Raw genomic sequence first — 19,625 nt, 5'->3', positions numbered from 1 at the left:
TTGCACTACTTTTAGTAAAACTAATTTTACAATTCACTATTTTTTTAGGGCAGCACGGCGGCGCAGTGGTTAGCGCGTGTGCGGCACAGTTCTGAGGTCGTGGGAACCTCCTGCGTGGGTTCAAATCCAGCTCCCGGCCTTACTGTGCGGAGTTTGTATGTTCTCCCCGTGCTTGCGTGGGTTTCCTCCGGGCACTCCGGTTTCCTCCCACATTCCAAAGACATGCATTTCAGGTGAATTGGCCGGTCCAAATTGTCCCTAGGTGTGACTGAGCGAGTGAGTTGTCTGTCCCCGTGTGCCATGCGATTGGCTGGCAACCAGTTCAGGGTGTCCCCTGCCCACTGCCCGATGATTGCTGGGATGAGCTCCAGCACCCCGCGACCCTACTGAGGACAAGCGGTGCAGCTAATGAGATGAGATGAGACTATTTTTTTGTTGCACTTTTATTACGGAAGAAAATTGAACTTACAACTTATATCAGTCTGATAAGAATTTAATATATTGTTCTATATCTGGTTTAAACTGCATCACTTTTGATTCAATACATTTGAGAGTGGATTTTTTTCTTATTTTTGGGTTGCAGCTTGTACTTAAGGTGGGAAGGAGGGTCCTCAAGTCAGACCAGTTAAGAACCACTGATCTAAAGGAATAATTCATTAAATAAGCAACTTGAATTGATTACTTGTTACACCTCTACAGATTGAATCACATTTAACATTTACTAATTGGGCTCCAAGTTAGGATAGAGTAGACATCATGGTCAGAAAAACTATTGTAAGATGTTTACTCCGAATACACAACATTTTTTAAAAATTTCAGGGCATTGGTGGGTGCATTGTATCCAACCCCCAGAAAAAAGAGAGCAAAATGGAAAAAGGGGACAGTTCCTTTAGCATTCAAGGCACCGTTCAAACTACTGTCATGCCTTGCAAATTATACAAGAACCATATATTTTAAACTAGAGACGGTCACTCTCATTTTCCGCTACGTGTACGTCATAAATGCAGAGACAAGACGTTTTGGTGCAAGGTGAGAGTGAGCGCCCAGATCTGCCACCTCTGGTCAAGCGACATCAGCAAAATGAAAGTAGGCAATAAGGAAAGTGGGCGTGTCTTAAGAGGTACCAACTGAGATCGGCGACAAATACTATAAGAGATATAAGGTATAAGAGTGTCGCAAAAGGGCGGGGGAATGCGAGCCGTCCGTAACATTCTGATTAGCCTGTCTGTCATCCTGCTGCAGGAGCCAGAAAATGCAGCAAGGATGGACTTGCTGCATTGTGCACAACATTGCATTTACAGAAGGACACAAACCATTAAAGAGCAAGCTGCTCACCATAAATCATGAGTGTCAGGCCTGTTTTCATCATGGGAAAGGAGACCCTCAAGCTGTAAAGTCACGTACAGTGTTCCTGTGCTGTATTGCAGTTTATTATTTGCGCCCACGCCATTATTTTCAATGAGTTCTTATTGCAAACTAGCGGTTTTTTTTTTTTTTAATTAGTTTTTGGGCAATACGGGGGGGTTAGAACAGGTAGAAATGTCTTATCTCCGTTTTGGGCTCCCTCACCTGTTCTCCTTGCAAGTTCAAAATACATTGATGTCTTCTCTCACTATTTTGAGGGTTTACTCAACTTTAAAATTTTTAGTCAACGTCTGGGTCGCGAGTCTAGGTTTTGATATTTGCACCGTCAGCTCCCCTCAATGCAATAACACTGCAGTTCGTGAGCGTTAATACGTCACTTCTCTGCGAATCTTGTCACAGACCCCTAAGGTTGTCGCTACAGTGACTCCCCTCCACAAGCAACTCCTCTGGTATGTTTCAGAAGAGGGACAGAGTTAATCTGGGCTACTGGCTGCTTAAAGTTCCGAATGCCAACAAGGAGAGTGAAAGCAAATGACTCGTGCAGGCTTTAGAAACCTCGGGGAAGAAGTGAGGTGTCACAGGGAGGTCAAAGCATAAAGAGTCCTGAGTGGAGACTGAAAATGATATCAACAACTGCAACTGGATGCAAAGAAATCAGGTCAACCCAAATTGGGGCATCTGAAATATACCTGCTACACTACACTTTCATCAATTCATGTAAACTTTTATAAAGGGATTCGATATTAAAAACAGAATGACAGTTTTTGGGGTGGTTTCGATTAATTCAATTTTATTTTTGAAGGAACATTGCATGTTCATATTAAATAATTAATTTGATTTTGGTTATTTTTTTTCAATCGATATTGTTTTTTCAATAAACTTTTTTAACACTATGAAGTGTTAAATATTACACTCTGTCCCTTTTTGGGTTATCTATTAAAATTGAGTGGGTCTTTTTTTCTAGAAGGCTAAATATTCACTGGTTTTATTTAAAATGAAAACAATGTTTTTACACTTAAATCTGGATGAAAACAGGCCGATACATTTGCACATTTATAAAAATCAAGTTTTTTTGAAAGGTGGAGTGATTTGTAAAAACTAGAGAAGTAGAAATGCCATTAGAATTATTATTTCAAACAACATTTTGTAAGGTGTTGATTGGGCAAAAAAGCAAGGATGTTGGTTCAAATTGACCTAAGTCAAAGGGATGTTATCTAGTACCTCCTAGTGGTAAAAAAACAACTATTGATTTGAATAATACGAGAAAAAAATACATGTACAGTAATTATTTTTATTTATCTCCGAGCCAGATGTACTCATGAAAAAGCCATAGGTTACTGAGCCCTTCTTTAAATAATGACCCAACCTATTTTAGAACGTAGTTTCAAATAGTTGAGAAATGTGATAAGAAGGTCAAAGTCTTGGATGAAATAGTGTTAAAGTTAAACATTATAAAAACTCTTTGGTGGCTGTATTACCCAAATAAAAACAGATATTAAGTTATAAAACTACTTCGTGGTAGCTGCAGCCCTGCTTACGGCATGCTCCCCCGGCTGTGTCCCTGACGGACTGCAACAACCAGTCCATAGGCGTGGTTTATTATTCGTCAGCAGAAAACAGGAAAAGGAACACACATGAGCACAACTTCACAATAAAAGAATACAAGATTGATAAACGTAAAAAAGATGTAATTAGACTGATGATTGAAACGTTACTTTATGTGCGTGTGTGTGTGTGTGAGAAAGATTGTTTTTATATTTAGGAATATAAAAACAAGTTATTTTCATTGCATTGAATTCTGAGAAATGCACATATCCAAAATGGCCAACTTTACAGATAGACAGTTTAGAGTTTGGAATTCGCGAAGGAATATCGAAAATATTTAAAACTGATGAACTAAATCATCTCTCCTTTGATATCTGTAAAGGCATTACAGAATGCAATTGCTTGTACTAATACACATTTGGACATGTTTCTATTGTAAAAAATATGTGCTCCCTCTTGAAAAACATTGGGCTTCCACTGTATTTATTTCTTTTCTTTTTTACCTACAGTCTCCCTGAAGTCAGCAATGTCTGACCAATTCTCTTTTCCAGAAAATGTCTGCCGTGGGCCTTTCACCGACATGACCACAGTTGCCAGCATAACTAAATCCAATTTCAGCCCCAAGCCTTTGTGCGCTGGACCTTGACAAAAAAAAGTCTTGCATCACCTTAAAAATCCTATAAGTGCACTCACTATTTGACACAACTCATAACAAGAAAGACCTTGTCAGAGAAAGTGTACTTCACAACAGAAATGGTCTTTCTCTAAGGCCGAACTGGAGACGCGAGATAAAAGTAAATACATTTTGAAAAATGACCATTCTGAGGGAGTTTCAACAGTTTCAATTAAAGTTCTTATAAAGGCCTTGAAGGTCACTCAGGTTGAAGGATCGATGGAATAAAAAGACGTGTTCTTGGAAGTGAGATGAAAAACGTATTCCTTTTGCCTTAACAGTTGTTTTATTGCAAGGTTACTTGGGAACAAGAACGGTTTCAACATCATTGTGGATTTCAAAAAATAAGATAGGTTGAGTGGAATGATAATTTAATTTACATAAATTACATTGAATTCATGTGCACAAGATAGGCGCAAAACTCAGTTTATGGTGGTCAAAAATCCAACATATGCATAAACGTTTAAAATTTGTCATTCTGCTATTTCTCTCGAGTAAAAGCAAAGTGACAGAAATTCCAGAGAAAATAAAATCAAGCCGAATCTGCTTAAAATAATGGCATTTGCGCCAAGTTCAATTATTGAGGTTGAGTTGTGTATGAAGTTGCTGTAAGTCGCAACTAAATAAAGACTATACCATCTCATCTCATCTCATTAGCCGTACCGCTTATCCTCAGTAGGGTCGCGGGGGGCTGGAGCCCATCCCTGCAATCATCGGGCAGTGGGCAGGGGACAACCTGAACTGGTTGCCAGCCAATCGCAGGGCACACAGGGACAGACAACTCATTCGCTCATTCACACCTAGGGACAATTTGGACCGGCCAATTCACCTGAAATGCATGTCTTTGGAATGTGGGAGGAAACCGGAGTGCCCGGAGGAAACCCACGCAAGCACGGGGAGAACATACAAACTCCGCACAGGAAGTCCTGTAGCTGGATTTGAACCCACACAGGAGGTTCCCAAGACCTTAGAACTGTGCCGCACACGGGCTAACCACTGCGCCGCTGTGCTGCCCCAGAATGAATATATAGATTTATATTATATATTTGTCGCCGATTTACAATTTCAACCTCGATACCACCAGATTTTGGGGACCCATAGATCTCTGTTGGGACCCATAGAATTTTGAGCATCAGAGTCCCCGGGACCCATCACTTTTCAGAGGTAAAATGAACACTGCATACATACATTATCTGCACTGTTTATCCTCATTAGGGTGGCGGGGGAGGTCCGAGCCAGTCCCAGATATCTCCGGACAGTGAGCAAGGGACACCCTGAACTGGTCGCCAGCCAGTAGCAGGGCACACAGGGACAGACAACTCAGTTGCTCATTCACACCTAGGGACAATTTGGACCGGCCAATTAACCTGACATGCATGATTGTTTGGAATGTGGGAGGAAACCGGAGTGCCCGGAGGAAACCAACGCAAGCACGGGGAGGACATGCAAACTCCCACAAGAAGGCAGAAAGTTGGATTTAAACCCATGACCTCAGAACTGTGCCGCAGACGTGCTAACCACTCATCCGACGTGCTGCCTTGTTTTTATACAATGCAGTGTAATTTGAGTTGATTATAAATAACAGCATGTTATATTTGTCAAATATAGAGGGAAAAAAAAAATCTAGATTTTGTTTTACATATGAAGTGTTTTAATTCCGTTTCAGACACTCACTACTGGCAAGGTTTGAAAAAAAGTGATATGCTTGAAAGTCTAACATCTGATTTCACACCGCTCTGGCCAAAAATGTAGACCAGGACTTGTTTGATTATTTTCTCAAGCTAAGTTTCAAAACAAACCAACAAAACCAAATAGGCACTACGCAAACACAAAACTGGCAGAAATGTGCTGAAAACATCGGGTTACTCGCTGCACAGTTGTTCTAAATCGGCATTGAGGCAGCCGATAAGCAGCCTCAAAGAACTGTGGTGTCAGAATAATGGATGACGCCCACAGTCGTGCAGCTGCATGGCGGTGTCATTGTCATGCAGGAGGCTTCTTGGCCAAACCTCAGGAGTGCCATTGGCACAATAGCGCATCGCAGGAAATGGTGCAACCTGCATGGCCGCCAACACGACCGCATGCTGTGCACTGCGTGTACTGGGTCGGCGCAGGCTGGGTGGAATCCACATTGTGCATCTTAAATTCACATCAAAAGCAATTCAATTGTAGCCTAATACTGTATTTGTTACATGAACAGCGAGATTGCTCGCAGGCGGTTCTTTATCCTCTGCGAGGAATAATGAATGAGAAGCAAAGAGTGAAGATGAGCTAAAACATTAATAATTCAAAAGGAGCTGGACAGAATTAGGAACTTGTTTACTTGCTGCTGCCATCTACTGGATTCATCATTGCAGCCGCTTAGGGTTGGGCGAGCAAGTACCGTATTTCCACAACCATAACGCGCCCATGAATGTCTCAAATTGTGCGGCGCGCCCTAGCGTGCAGTGCGCCCCTTGTGTGATGGACACGATCCAAACCACCTTTACGTTGAATATATCACAAAAGCTAAGAACGTAATGTCATCACCACAATTTGTATTCTTTCACAAAAATATGAAAGCCCCAAGTGATGAGTATTGTAAAATGTGATACTCAAAATATAACAATAGATTTTCCCCACTGATTTAGTATCTAGTATCAGTAACGTCACAAAAACAACGCTGTCCCCCATTCCCGAGGTGCTGGCTCATCTCTGAAGCGCTAGATGTCGCTGTACACTGAAAAACAATGGTGACCAGATGATAAGGTGCTGTATCTGAATCAGAGCAGGAGGCTTCACCTGCTACAGGAAACTGTGAGAACCAGTACGGTCTGTTCCATGTGGGGGATCAAACCTCTACTCAAATAAAACCGCCTGGGGAGGGATGGGTACAGCCAGGCTGTACTTCATCAAGGCACACCACAGGCTGTGGTGCCCCTACAACCCCTGTGGTTAAGGACCCATGAGCTGTGAAGTGGGGATACCGTGAAAGGGGAACTGCATTACAGAAACTGGTTATTGTATTAATAGTACAAGAATGAGGACTATCTGTCCGCTGCTTTTAGGTGAGCTAATGTTATATAAATTAAAAGAGTAATGAAAAAAATGCAGGTTTGTACGATAGCATTTTTACATATCATTCAAATCAATTTTTAATTTTTTTTTTAAAGAATGAGGGTTGTTTTTCACCACTAGGAGGCCCTAAATGATACAAAATGTCCCTTTAAATTGCGGCCATTTTTCACAAGCATGCTTAGGAATTTTATTGACACGGCTCTCTGGTGGCTTTGCCACGGCTTCCCTCGTGATCAACGGCAGCTGGTAATAGTTTGTATTTTTCAGGTTTATTTTTTCTTTTCAGTTGTGCTGCAACAAACATCATATCACAAAATGAACAAATCACCGTTGGTCAGACGGCCTCATCTAGTTGGGGACAATCGCAAAGATAGATCAGACAGGTAAACTGGAGAAAAGCATTTCCATACTTTAAAATATATATCAATACTCTTGTTTGTGCAGCCCTTTGACACTCCTTGTGATTAAGGGCTTTACAAATAAACATGACTTGACTTGGTCTTGTTGTCAAGATTAAAGTAAAAAAAAAAGTGTTTTCTTCTTTTTCAATTGATAACCTCGGCTTCTGATTGGGTAATCAGAGCAGGATATCTACCAAACCTTGTACAGCAATGCGGGGTTGTTGCAATCTGCACTTATCAAAACATTTTATGGTAATCATCTGTAATTTCAGAAAATACTGTATATGGTAAATGGCCTTCATTTAAAGTATATAACGTTTTTTTTAAGTCACTGAAGACCCCCCAAAGCGCTTTACACTGATAATTAGGGTTACAAACTAATGCCAGCAGCCGTTTATCACGGGAGAAGAAGGAATGCAATGGCAAACTTGCTGGGAAACTTGGCAACAATTTCCAGCATTTATAATCACTTCATCCCAAACCCAAGCACCTTTCAAACCTTGAAAACACAGCATTAAAATTCAAGCATTTTCAAGGATTTCAAGTACCCATAGAAACCCTGAATAAATTCCAAATTGCATTTTATACCAAATTTTTTAGACTTTACAATTGATAGTGTGTAAAACTTTCTCCTTCATTAAGTACTATTTGTATCTTATAATTTATTTTCCCATGTTTGTGTCTAAAGGGACCTCGTTTATTTTTGCTCCTTTTCATTTATTGCTCTTTGCCGTGGGGCACTCTGAGCCTCATGATTGCTCTTACAGGTCTTAACAAATGAAAGTGAGAATAGATTGGATTCTATAACTGGGACGCGACTGGGATCCTTTCAAATGAGGGATCCATTTGTCCGAATCCCTCAAGAAAGGTTGTGCACACAGCCCGCAATAAGTCATTTTTAGTTTCATTAATTGAGACCGCTTTTGTAACATTGAATATAATGAAATATTTGATTTGACTGATTGTTAGCTTATTCAATGCCAGACATTTCTCTCAAATGGGAGGTCCGCATGCTGCCCAATTTTTACCAATCTTTAGTAAACATTTACTGGTTTCCAAAATAATATTTTGTGAAAGGATGAATTAGTCACTTTGGTGATTTTTTGTTGTTTTATTTTTTTCATTTATGATATTTCCATTATCTAAACAATGCTTTCTAAAACCACAAAAGCACTTTGCTAGCAAAATAAAATTGTATTGCAAGAACACTAATCTTATGCATGAAAGATGAATGAACTTTGTGAGAACTTTTCATCACCCGATGTTTCCGATGACAAGATCACTCAATTTCGGTCGCTTGAGTGCAACATTAAGAAGTGGGACCTACTACCCTATGTGGACAAAGATCTGATCAAGCTCATTCTTGCCATCATTATCATACTGGTGTCATTTCCAGAGGCTTGTTACTTACTAAGCTGCAGCGCCAAAGCCTTTAAACTTGTTTTTTTTTTTCTAAATAAAACTTTTTGTCAAAACGTTTTTATACTTTATGGCACAGAATGCCATAAAAAAAACTATAGATTAATTTCGATTAAAAGTTCAAAATGTTATTACATAAATTTGACCAAGGAGTTGTAAAACATAATCAGATTTGCTGGTGAGGGGAGCTTTAAAAGAAATATTTATCACTGACACACTTGTTCCCTGTGGTTGTTTGACCCGCACTACAATTTCCAAGCCAGTTGTTAGCTGACCAAAAGATGAGGATTTGTTATCAGCACCATGGATGCAGAAAATCCTGCAACAGACTATTTGCCAACACAGCAAGTAATTTTCGACACGATTATGCAGATGTCGGCCCGGTCACTCCAGCCATCAGGATGGCATTTGTTTGATTGCAAAGTCAACACTTTTTCTTTGTGGAGGGCAGGCAAAAGGACATCCTTTCCGGGACAATTGTAGGCGCACGCACATGCATGCCCGCATTCGTGTTTGTCTATATTTTTGAGTCTATGCAGCCCATTTGCGGCCAGCGAGACAATAGTTTAGGGCCACTGCCAAAATATGAAAGCTTAATGTAGTCGAGCTCACAAGTTTGATATGGATGGGACCTCCGTGCTAATTAGTTAGGCATGACTCCAAATTCACACGCTAATGTTCGAGATCGATGTTCCTCTGCCCTGCACATAGCACACTATAAGTTTCGACAATTTAGCAGATTAAATAAAAAATTTTTTTGAAATGTAATCACAAAATATTTTATTTAAATTAATTTGCCAAACAAGGGGTGGGGAAGGATATCATTGTCGCTGTTGGACTGAAGTTCAAAGGACAGGTAAATACATAAATAATTATATGTAGATACAAACATACACGAAACAGAGAATCCTAAACCGGACAAAGAGCCTTTTATATGTGACAAAGATCGTCATCGCCACAAAGTTGTTTTTTCAAGAAAATTATGAAAGCCACAAGTGATACGTTGCCTTATGTATGATGTGAATGGGAACAAAACAGTCCTACTCTAAATTTTGGAACAAAAAAGGCTTCCCCAGTGATTTAGCATCGAGTATCAGTTGTCACCGAATAACCGAAAGAATAATCGACCGATTAGTTAGTTGCAGTCCCACTGGTAACCTTGAAAGGGATGGGCTATACTTGCCCAAGACACACCAAAGGAAGTGGTGGTGCCCCTATCACCCTGGCCGTTACGGGCACCGTGAATTGTGAACCGTGATGCACTCTACAGCTAACTTTCAGTGAGTTTTTGCCTTTGTTCCACATGTTTTACTTGCTTCACCTTGGTTATAAAATAAAACTTTACTGTCGCAAAAGTCCAACCTGTAGAGCAGCTGGCGTTTTCAGCCACAAAATTCCATTTGTTAATTTTCCTAACAGCTTATACTCACTAGACACAAGTGCCCATCCCGGCTGAAATCAGGGAGTGGGCAGTGTACACCCTGGACTGATTGCCAGCTAATCATAGTACATATTAGACATCCACCCATTCACAATTGGAGTCACCAAAAACTTGCCATGCATGTTTTCCAAATGTGGGAGGAAACCGGAGTGGGAAAACCCACTCCGGCACACCGTCATAATGCCACACAAGGAGGCCGGTTGGTGGAATTAAACCACATATCTAAATATATATAAATGATGTATATATATATATATATATATAGTCATGTTTATTTGTATAGCCCTTAATCAAAAAGAGTCTCAAAGGGCTGCACAGATCAAAGACTACTCAAAACTACAGACTATTATGACACCATCCAATCTTCTAAAACCTACATGAGGGCAAATAATACATATTAGATAGATAGATAGACAGATACTTTATTCATCCTCAAAGGGAAATTCACACTTCCAGCAGTATCCTTGTGTTGAAATAAAATAATAATAAAGTAACAGGAATATACAAAAATACCCAATGTAACGTGTTTATATAGAGTATTTAAAAAGTGATACATAAAATACACACTGTAATAAAAACTGGGTAATATGCAAATGTGGGGGTGGGGTTTAATGTGGGCTTTTACTCCCCCGGGTGGAGTTAAAGAGCCTCATGGCATGAGGAAGAAATGACCTCCTCAGTCTGTCCGTGGAACAAGACTGTGAAAGCAATCTGTCGCTGAAGCTGCTCTTCCGTTTGGAGATGTTGCTGTGTAGTGGATGTGATGAATTGTCCATGATTGACTGCAGCTTTTTCAGTGACTGTCTCTCAGCTACAGTTGTCTGGCTGTCCAGCTCTGTGACCACAACAGAGCCCGCTTTCCTCACCAGTCTATTAAGACGAGAGGCATCCTCCTTCTTGGCGCTGCCTATATATATATATATATATATATATATATATATATATATATATATATACATACATATACATACATACATACACATATATACATACACACACATATATACCTGTACATACACACACATTATATATATATCATCTGGAGGGACGAAAGCATGACCAACTTGGATGCCGTGCTTAACTTGTTTGGGTGTTTGGGCATTTGGGTTGGCCATGGTCCAAAAATTGTGGGGTTTTTTGCTACTTTTTCCCTTTTTTAAAATGTTTTTATTTTCTTCTCCTTTTTTAAATTTTTGTATGTGTTGTCGGTCACCCCTCTCAGGGGATATGACCAGGGTAGATATATATATATATATATATATATATATAGATATATATATATATATATATATATATATATAGTGCATCTGGCTTGGAGATGTATATATACTGTATATATTGTCACATATTAAAGGCTCTTTGTACAGTATTTATGAAATTGTTATATGATACAACATACTGTATACCATTTACTATTTCCAATTTGCCATGGAAAGAGCCTTCAAGAAAACGTCATATTGGTAATAAACCCTGGAAATTGTGTATCTGCGTGATGAATAAAAAAAAAAAAGATTCTTAAAAGTAAATATGTCACTTGTTATGTTGATAGTTATTTAGTGCACAATTGTGCTTACCCAGCAGGACCTCGACAGTCTAGCATGCTTATGAGGTCATGGAGAATTTGGCAAAAGGAAACCTAAAGTAGCAGCCAGGCCTTGGGGTATCTTCCGTTGCATCAAATCTCCCACAGTGGAAGCATCAGAAAGATAATCTTGCAGTGTCCCAGATCTTGATTGGGACTGACTGGACCCCTAATGGGAGGTGTGAAAAAGATGTGAACGCAGTGGATGCTCCCTTCCAATTGGAAGTGTGAGAAATGATGACATTGATAACGTTCCCACATGTCAAAAATAACTGAGTAATCACTATAATGTGACGTGAAATTATTATTTTAATTCTGCCATATGGAGGCTTGTGAAAATCTCACCGCTGTTTGATGGATAGTCATCAAATCACAGGTTCGTTTAATAAAAATAAAGATGACTTTGCACAATTACACATTTATTGAAAAGCATATTTATGCTTTACACTTCAGGGGACAATGATGAAATCCGGTGTGCGTTGATTTGAACTTTTTGTTCTTTTACTCGTTAGCATTAGCTTTTTTTATATTCGCCATGTCTGTTCGCACCCCTCTCTCTGCGGTCTCATTCATTCCACACAAATGCACTGATGCGCTCACTCTCAGGACCCACGCAGTAGCCCGAGGTGCATGTGTACAAAACATGACTATACGACCAAAAAATTTGCAAAACTCACTGAAAAGTTCCATATAAATAAAGTACAATTAAAGAGACAACACTAACAAACAAGTATGGACATATAAATCAAATAGCATGAAATTGATTCATAATTAATGCAATTGAATGCCCTCTTCCAAAGGTTCTTTCAATAATCCATTCATTCCCTTCATGCACTCATTCACGCGTCTCACATTTACATAGACATAATCCACTGAAAGACTAATTGTGTCCTTTGTAATTTTAATCACTGTCACTCTACAAAAAGAGGTGACAAGACATCTCAGATTATTGGGAAATTTAGAATGTGAAGACTTTGTGTGTTTAAAACAATATTGGGTTCTTAATGTGCTCTTAATGTGAACTAAAACAGAACATATCTTGTCTGCCATGTGAGAAAGAAAGTTTTGTTTTTGCTCAATACACTATACTACATGGTTAAAATGTATTGCTTTTTTGTTGGACTACAAGCAACTACGTGATCACGATTTCTTCTACTCCTTTTCAAGGTTACATTGTTTGTTTATCTTAAATAAAATGTTTAAAGTGACCGTCCCAACCCAGTTTATTAGTATGCTATTTTGACAAACACCCTTCGGTTTTTAACATGAATCACTTTGGCAAAGCCTAAATTTAAAACGAGTACATAGCTTTGAAATAGCATGCACACTACAAAAACAACAAAACTTTACGACCTCTCGCATAGTATATAAATTATTTGAGACGAGCCCGTTTGAGGCAGGCAGTGAACCATTCCCCATTTTTAATTGTATTGCATTCCTACAAAAGGCAAACTCAATCCTTGAGCAATTAAATCCCCATTTCATAAAATCTGTAACAAAGGATAATTTTTCTTTCTGTTTTATGAGTCAAAGTGAGATCCTGCTATGACTTATACGCAGTCATTTTTCATTGTGATTTCCCACTAAATATGGTATACCAATAAAGGAAGCGACTGAAAGGATTTGTCATAACTTTCGAATGTTAAGTGACGGATCATTGCACATAAAACATGTACTTATCTGGAAATACACTCATTTTAAGCATTTTGTAGTCTTTTGGATTTTGTACAGAAGCTAAATTAGAGTATCTTGACTCGGAAACTATCTTTAACGCACTTTTGAGAAAACCACAGTACATGATGATAGGGAAGCGAGAATGCACTTAAGAATGGATATCAAGGACATTTAATAACCTTTTGCAGTAATTTAATCTTCAGTTGTTCCTTGCAGTGATGACGTTCACCTATGATGGATTCATTCTAACTGCATTCAAAAATGTAAAAATAAAAATGAACAACTCGCAATCATCAGAAACGCACCATTAGCCTCGTTAACTTTGTAGCCCAAGCTAAAAACTAAAAATACACCTCACACAAGTCCAACCAACTCAAAATGGGCATAAAAAACTCTTTTTAACAATCCACAATACGTGCAGTCAGTCATAGTTTTTCAAAACACACGAGCTTGCTACTTCAAAAAAGACAACTGCATCACTTGCATTAACTGTGTTCAAGGTCTTCTTCAAACAGAGGAAACATGAACTCATGTTGTTATTAAACAATCTAGATTTTTAAAAAGATACCATGGCTCAATAGATAAGTGACTAATACGCTCCAAAACAACAAAATATGAAACTATTACTACCAGACATGGGACCAAGTCACACATGTGCAAGTCTCAAGTAAGTCTCAAGTCTTCACCTTCAAGTCCCAAGTAAGTCCCAAGTATTTTTTTCTTGGGCAAGTCAAGTCACAAGTCAAGTCCCGAGTCTTAGATTGCCAAGTCCAAGTCAAGTCACAAGTCATAAAAACAGCGACTCGAGTCGACTCGAGTCCAAGTCACTAAGTCTCAAGTCCCCATGTCTGATTACTACTATTATCTTTGTAAAAACCTTCCACTTCGTGTATTTTCAGCGAGGATGTGCAATGTAAAAACCTGTGAAAATAAAGGAATGCAGTGCATCCAAATTAAACCTTTGTAAAGATGCTACACAGACTCATTAGAGACGTGGGCGTCTGAAATTGTAAAAAATGATTATTCACGGTCACCTTAAGAAGCTACCAAATGCACAATTAGGATCAGCTCCCCAGAAAAAGGTTATTTTTACCTCACAGTTTGTGACTGAACTTTTAATTTTCAAATATTGTTGTTATTAAAGAAAACTAAAATCTAATTTTTAGTACATCATCTACGTCTATCATGTTACAATAAAACATGTTCATACAACTTTTTATTGAAACACTTTTTTAAGGACTTTCAAAGTACCATTAGATGAAGAAATTAGGTTTGACTTCTGTATTTTGCAGAACCACAAATATATCTGTGATTTACATAATCTTGTGTGTACATGTATAAAGACATATGGTTTTTAGATGTTGAGTAGGTCACAATTGTATTTGTTTGAAACGCGTCTCTCCTGACATAAGTGTTGGTTAAAATGACAATAATACAGTATGTAGCTTACATTTTCATTTGTGGGAAGTTTGCCAATTTGCCACTGGGAAACCATACCTAACTTTATGCACAAAACATAATAAATAATTATAATTGACGCGTAATCCTTACACAAATACACATTTCATAGTGCTTTGTTTTGGTACAGCATGCACCTGTCCGCTTGGGTGCGACCCGTAGCGGGCGATGAGGCTTCAGAGGACAATGCCATACAAATTAATGCCAGCAGCCATTAATCATGGTGGAAGAAGATATGCAATGGCAAAGTGAAGCCACCAGAGAGCTATACCTGTGTCATTTTTAAGCGAACCTGTTTAAAAACATGGCAACAATTTCCAGCATTTACAAGCACTTCAAATTCAAGCACCTTTCAAACATTTAAAACACAGCATTAAAATTCAAGCATTTTCAAGTATTTCAAGTACCAATACAAACCCTGAATAAAACAAAACTGTACATTAATAGACAAACGACAAAACCACCTTCATGGGGGTTATAATGATTGTTAATAAGGTTATCTGTAAAACAGGACAAGATATTAGTACCCGAGCATATAAGACAATACATTTACTGTACACATCTGGTGTACAGCAAAAATCCAGCCTTTGCGTCAAACTCATGCACGGCGCCACTTTGTGCTGCACTTTCTCTCGCATGGAAAAGATGCAGTGGCTTCTCCTCGGCTATAAAGGAAAAGCGCTCACAGCCATGATGCGTTCAAGATTTGCAGGCGGCAGAACTTAACTGTTGCACCTCCGGGAATCGTATTTTGCTATTGACTGCGAGTAACTCAGTTGTATACAAATTCTCAAACAAAGAACACAATTGCACAAAGGTATGAAATAAAAACATTCACAGGAGCATGAAGGAGCTGCTTATTTGTGTATCACAGGGCAATAGGGAAAAAATAAAATCTTGGTTTTAGAAGCCTGAAACAATAAAAAAAATAAATAACCTAACATGTATTCGTACAGCGATGATTTAATTGATTAAAAATACATCCGGTGTATAACAATGTTTTTATCACAGTGTGTATTTTACGTAGCACTATTTAAATGCTCTATATCAACACGTTACATTGGGTATTTATGTATTATATTCTTTTTACTTTATTATTGTTTTATTTTCAACACAAGGATACTGCTGGAAGTGTGAAATTCCCTACGGGGATGAATAAAGTGTCTATCTATCTATCTATCTAACATTAAGACAAGAATCAAAGTTAATGAATATTAAAAACGTATACCTCGTCCCCTCCAATTGCTACTCATAGCTTGTCACTAACGTGTATACCTGTCACCATTAACTTATTAGATAGCAGCTATTGTTTAATAACCAGCATCCGCACCAAGTAATTTTAATTCAATTTAAAAATCTCTTTATCAAATTCAAGATTTAGCTTAAGTTAAAAATTCTTGATTTTTAAAACGACAATTGAATTGAAATTATTTCATTTGTCGTCTAGCCCCTAGCTCATACCCGCTTAACTGCCGATTCAAATTTTAAAAATAAATATGAGCAATTCAAGATACGAGCACATTCTGGAAACAAATTTTTGTTGTATGAAGAGGTATCACTGTACAACAAAATAACAAAATTTTCTTGGAAAATAAACTGTTTTGATTCATTTGTGTGTGTTTTTACAGTTGCATTGTCAAATTACTGGTTGATAACATTGTGATCAAATTATGATTTGATTTTCAGTGTTAATATGTAAACATGATTAATAGTGTGAATCTGTGGACTTATCATTTTGACCATCCATCATGCAGATAGAACCTTTCCTGAGCTGACTAAGTATGTAATGCACTGCTATGCACATTGCACACTAGAAGACTGTAGTGCACTACTCTACGGTCTCCCAAAGTCCAAAATCAAGAGGCTTCGGCTGGTACAAAATGCTCCAGCAAGGCTTTTAACTAAGACAAGAAAGTTTGATCACATTACCCCGATTTTAGCTAACCTGCATTGGCTCCCTGCTAGCTTAAGATGTGATTTTAAGGTTCTGTTGGTAGTACATAGACTCTCTCCCTCATATCTTTCAGATTTAATTTCACCCTATGTTCCGGTCCGAAGACTTCGGTCTGAAAATGCTGGTCTACTAGGGATCCCAAGAGCCAAGAAGAGATCCGCAGGTTTGAGAGCGTTCTCCATTCGGGCCTCAGTTCTGAAGAATGCTCTTCCCCCTGAGATTCAATCTGCAACCTCAATGGAACTGTTTAAATCTAGGCTTAAAACGGACTTCTATTCTATAGCATATGAATAACCTATATTCTATGTTGAAAATAACTGTGTAATATTTGCCCTCATGTAGGCTTTAGATCAGGGGATGGTGTAATAACAGTCTGTGGTTTGCAACAATCTGTGGTCTGTGTAGCCCTTTGAGACTCTTTGTGATTAAGGGCTATACAAATAAACATGACTTGACAAGACTCCTAAAACAAGCATAGCCCTTTAGTGTTAACCTGGATGCTTTTAGGGGGCTGGCAACAAATTATTTGGTTTTCAGTAATTCTGTATTGAGAAACTTTATACCAGCAATTCTAAATACGAGCACGATCTGGTTATAAATGAATGTTGTACGTAAGGGTATCACTGTATAACAAAAATACAAAATCTTCTTGGAAAATATATATACTGTATTGATTCATGTATGCATTCAATAGCAGTTGTATTGTCAAATTGCTGGATGATAGCATTATGATAAAGTTGTGATTATATTTTTAGTGGGAATACGAGACATGCATTTCAGGTGGATTGGCCGGTCCAAATTGTCCCTAGGTGTGAATGAGCGAGTGAGTTGTCTGTCCCCGTGTGCCCTGCGATTGGCTGGCAACCAGTTCAGGGTGTCCCCTGCCCACTGCCCAATGATTGCTGGGATGGGCTCCAGCACCCCTGCGACCCTACTGAGGATAAGCGGTGTAGCTAATGAGAGATGAGATGAGATATAAGGCAGAGTGTTGGTTTTCAGTCATCCGTTATTGGAAAAATGTGCTCATGATACGAGCAATTCTAAATATGAGCACGATCTGGATATAATTATGATTTGATTTTTAGTGTGGTTATGTCAATATAATTTCTAGAGTGAATCTATAGGCTAAACTAATATTTTGTCCATCTTTCATGCAAATAAACCTTCCTTGAGCTGAGTGAGCGCCTAATGCGCAGCGGCGCTCATCGCACGCTCTTAAAACATCCTATGTCGGTGCACATCGTTGCTAAAGCGCAGTAACTCGGCTTTGTTGGACTTACCGAGTTTTCCTCGGGACTCCTCCAGTTTCTGAATTTGGTTCTCCAGGAAGAACATGGCCACGGCGAACGCCAGCAGAGCCAGCAGCTGCAATTTGGGCGGCATCATGACTCTGAGCAGCCCCATCAAATCATCTGGAGAATGAGTAGGTCAGTCCATGCCCAACACAGGGGAACGCAGCTCGAGACACCGAAAAGACACGCGTAGGAACCCGGCGAGCACAAAGCGTCCACCTGCGTGGATATTTAAATCCACCCGCGATGCAAATTGTCCATTTTTTGTGATTGCATCGATTGCATGGCCCGTTTTGCGGCTTACAAAAGCTTCCCACGCAGCGGCACCTTGCCGTGTGAGCAAGTATTCCCCGGTTTCCACTGTCCACGGTGTCCAGATTTCACATGCACCCGTCTACGCTCTTCACACTGTCAAGAGGCTCCCCGGCCATTGGCCAGTTCCAAGAGTCCCGCATAGAAATCTTCTTTCATACCTTGATCAGCACGGAGTCGTACGTCGTTGACGCCGCCATCATGGATGTGACTACGGTACATTTAATAACCGAGGATACATAGCTGCTTAACCTAAACAAATACAATCAACATGAGAGCAACCAAAACAAATCTAACCCATTTTTTCATATTAAAGTCAAATATTCTATTTGCTGATGACACTACAAGATAGATAGATAGATAGATAGATAGATAGATAGATAGATAGATAGATAGATAGATAGATAGATAGATAGATAGATAGATAGATAGATAGATAGATAGATAGATACTTTATTCATCCCCAAAGGGAAATTCACATTTCCAGCAGCATCCCTGAGCTGGAAACAATACAATAATAAAGGAAAAAGAATACAATATACAAATACCCAGTGTGACGTGCAAATGCCCACTGTAGCGTGTTATATAGAATATCTAAATAGTGCTACACAGAATACATATTGCAATAAAATTCGGTAATATGCAATGTAGGTGGTGTGGTTTAATGTGGGCTTTTACTCTGCCGGGTAGAGTTAAAGAGCCTCATGGCATGAGGAAGAAAAGATCTCTTCAGTCTGTCCGTAGTACGAGACAGTGACAGCAGTCTGTCGCTGAAACTGCTCTTCTGTCTGGAGATAATGCTGTGTAGTGGATGCGATGGATTGTCCATGATTGACCGCAGCTTTTCCAGTGCCCGTCTCTCAGCTACTGTTGTTAGGCTGTCCAAAAACAATAATTATGATAATTGGGAAATACAAATGAAGATATGTAATGTTCGAACATAAAAAATTAAGAGTTTCTCGTGGTAATTATTCGCCATAATATTGGCTCAGGACCCCATATAAATAGCACATAATGAAAATGAGCAAAGAAAGTTGCAGTGATGAGAAGATGCAGACAAATATTGGACAGAAAAAAACAAGATACAGTATAGTGAAAATGAAATCCCTATTATTAGTACACAAAGCAAGTAAGCATCAGCTCCCAACAAATATTCAACAGTTGTTATTATACAGTGCAAACACTCATCATCTCAGGAGAATCCATAACTTCAAGAAGCAACATTCAAGCAAAATATCGAAAATCAATTGTGCCAACCCAAAATATAGTTATTTAAGATTCAGATGATGACCTGAAAAGATGTGGAGGTGTTAGGTATGGACTGTGTCAGCGGTTGTTCAGAAACATTCTCCAGTTTCAATGATTTGTCCCTTGATAATCTAACACAGATGGTCAGTAGGGCCAAACAAACTACGTGCCTGCTTGATCCGTTTCCAGCTTCACTGGTGAAGG

The 19,625-nt window shown here is 38.9% G+C and overlaps 1 protein-coding gene across 2 annotated transcripts in view; it reads right to left on the bottom strand.

Annotated features, from left to right (window-relative positions):
• The window catches only part of hs2st1a (heparan sulfate 2-O-sulfotransferase 1a), a 63,509-nt gene extending 45,192 nt beyond the window's left edge, over nt 1-18,317 (bottom strand). For both annotated transcript variants that reach the window (XM_088335530.1, XM_088335547.1), the window contains exon 1: nt 17,850-18,317. In XM_088335530.1, the coding sequence (XP_088191656.1) occupies nt 17,850-17,973 (124 nt within the window). In that variant the 5' untranslated portion in view covers nt 17,974-18,317. The remainder of the gene's footprint in view (nt 1-17,849) is intronic.
• Between the last annotated feature and the right edge of the window lie 1,308 nt (nt 18,318-19,625).

Source organism: Urocampus carinirostris, chromosome 1 (assembly GCF_059441175.1).
Source record: "Urocampus carinirostris isolate Australia breed hairy pipefish chromosome 1, RoL_Ucar_1.0, whole genome shotgun sequence".
NCBI classification, from domain to species: domain Eukaryota; kingdom Metazoa; phylum Chordata; class Actinopteri; order Syngnathiformes; family Syngnathidae; genus Urocampus; species Urocampus carinirostris.
The sequence above is the reverse complement of the archived record's forward strand: the minus strand, read 5'-3'. Positions and strand labels throughout refer to the sequence as shown.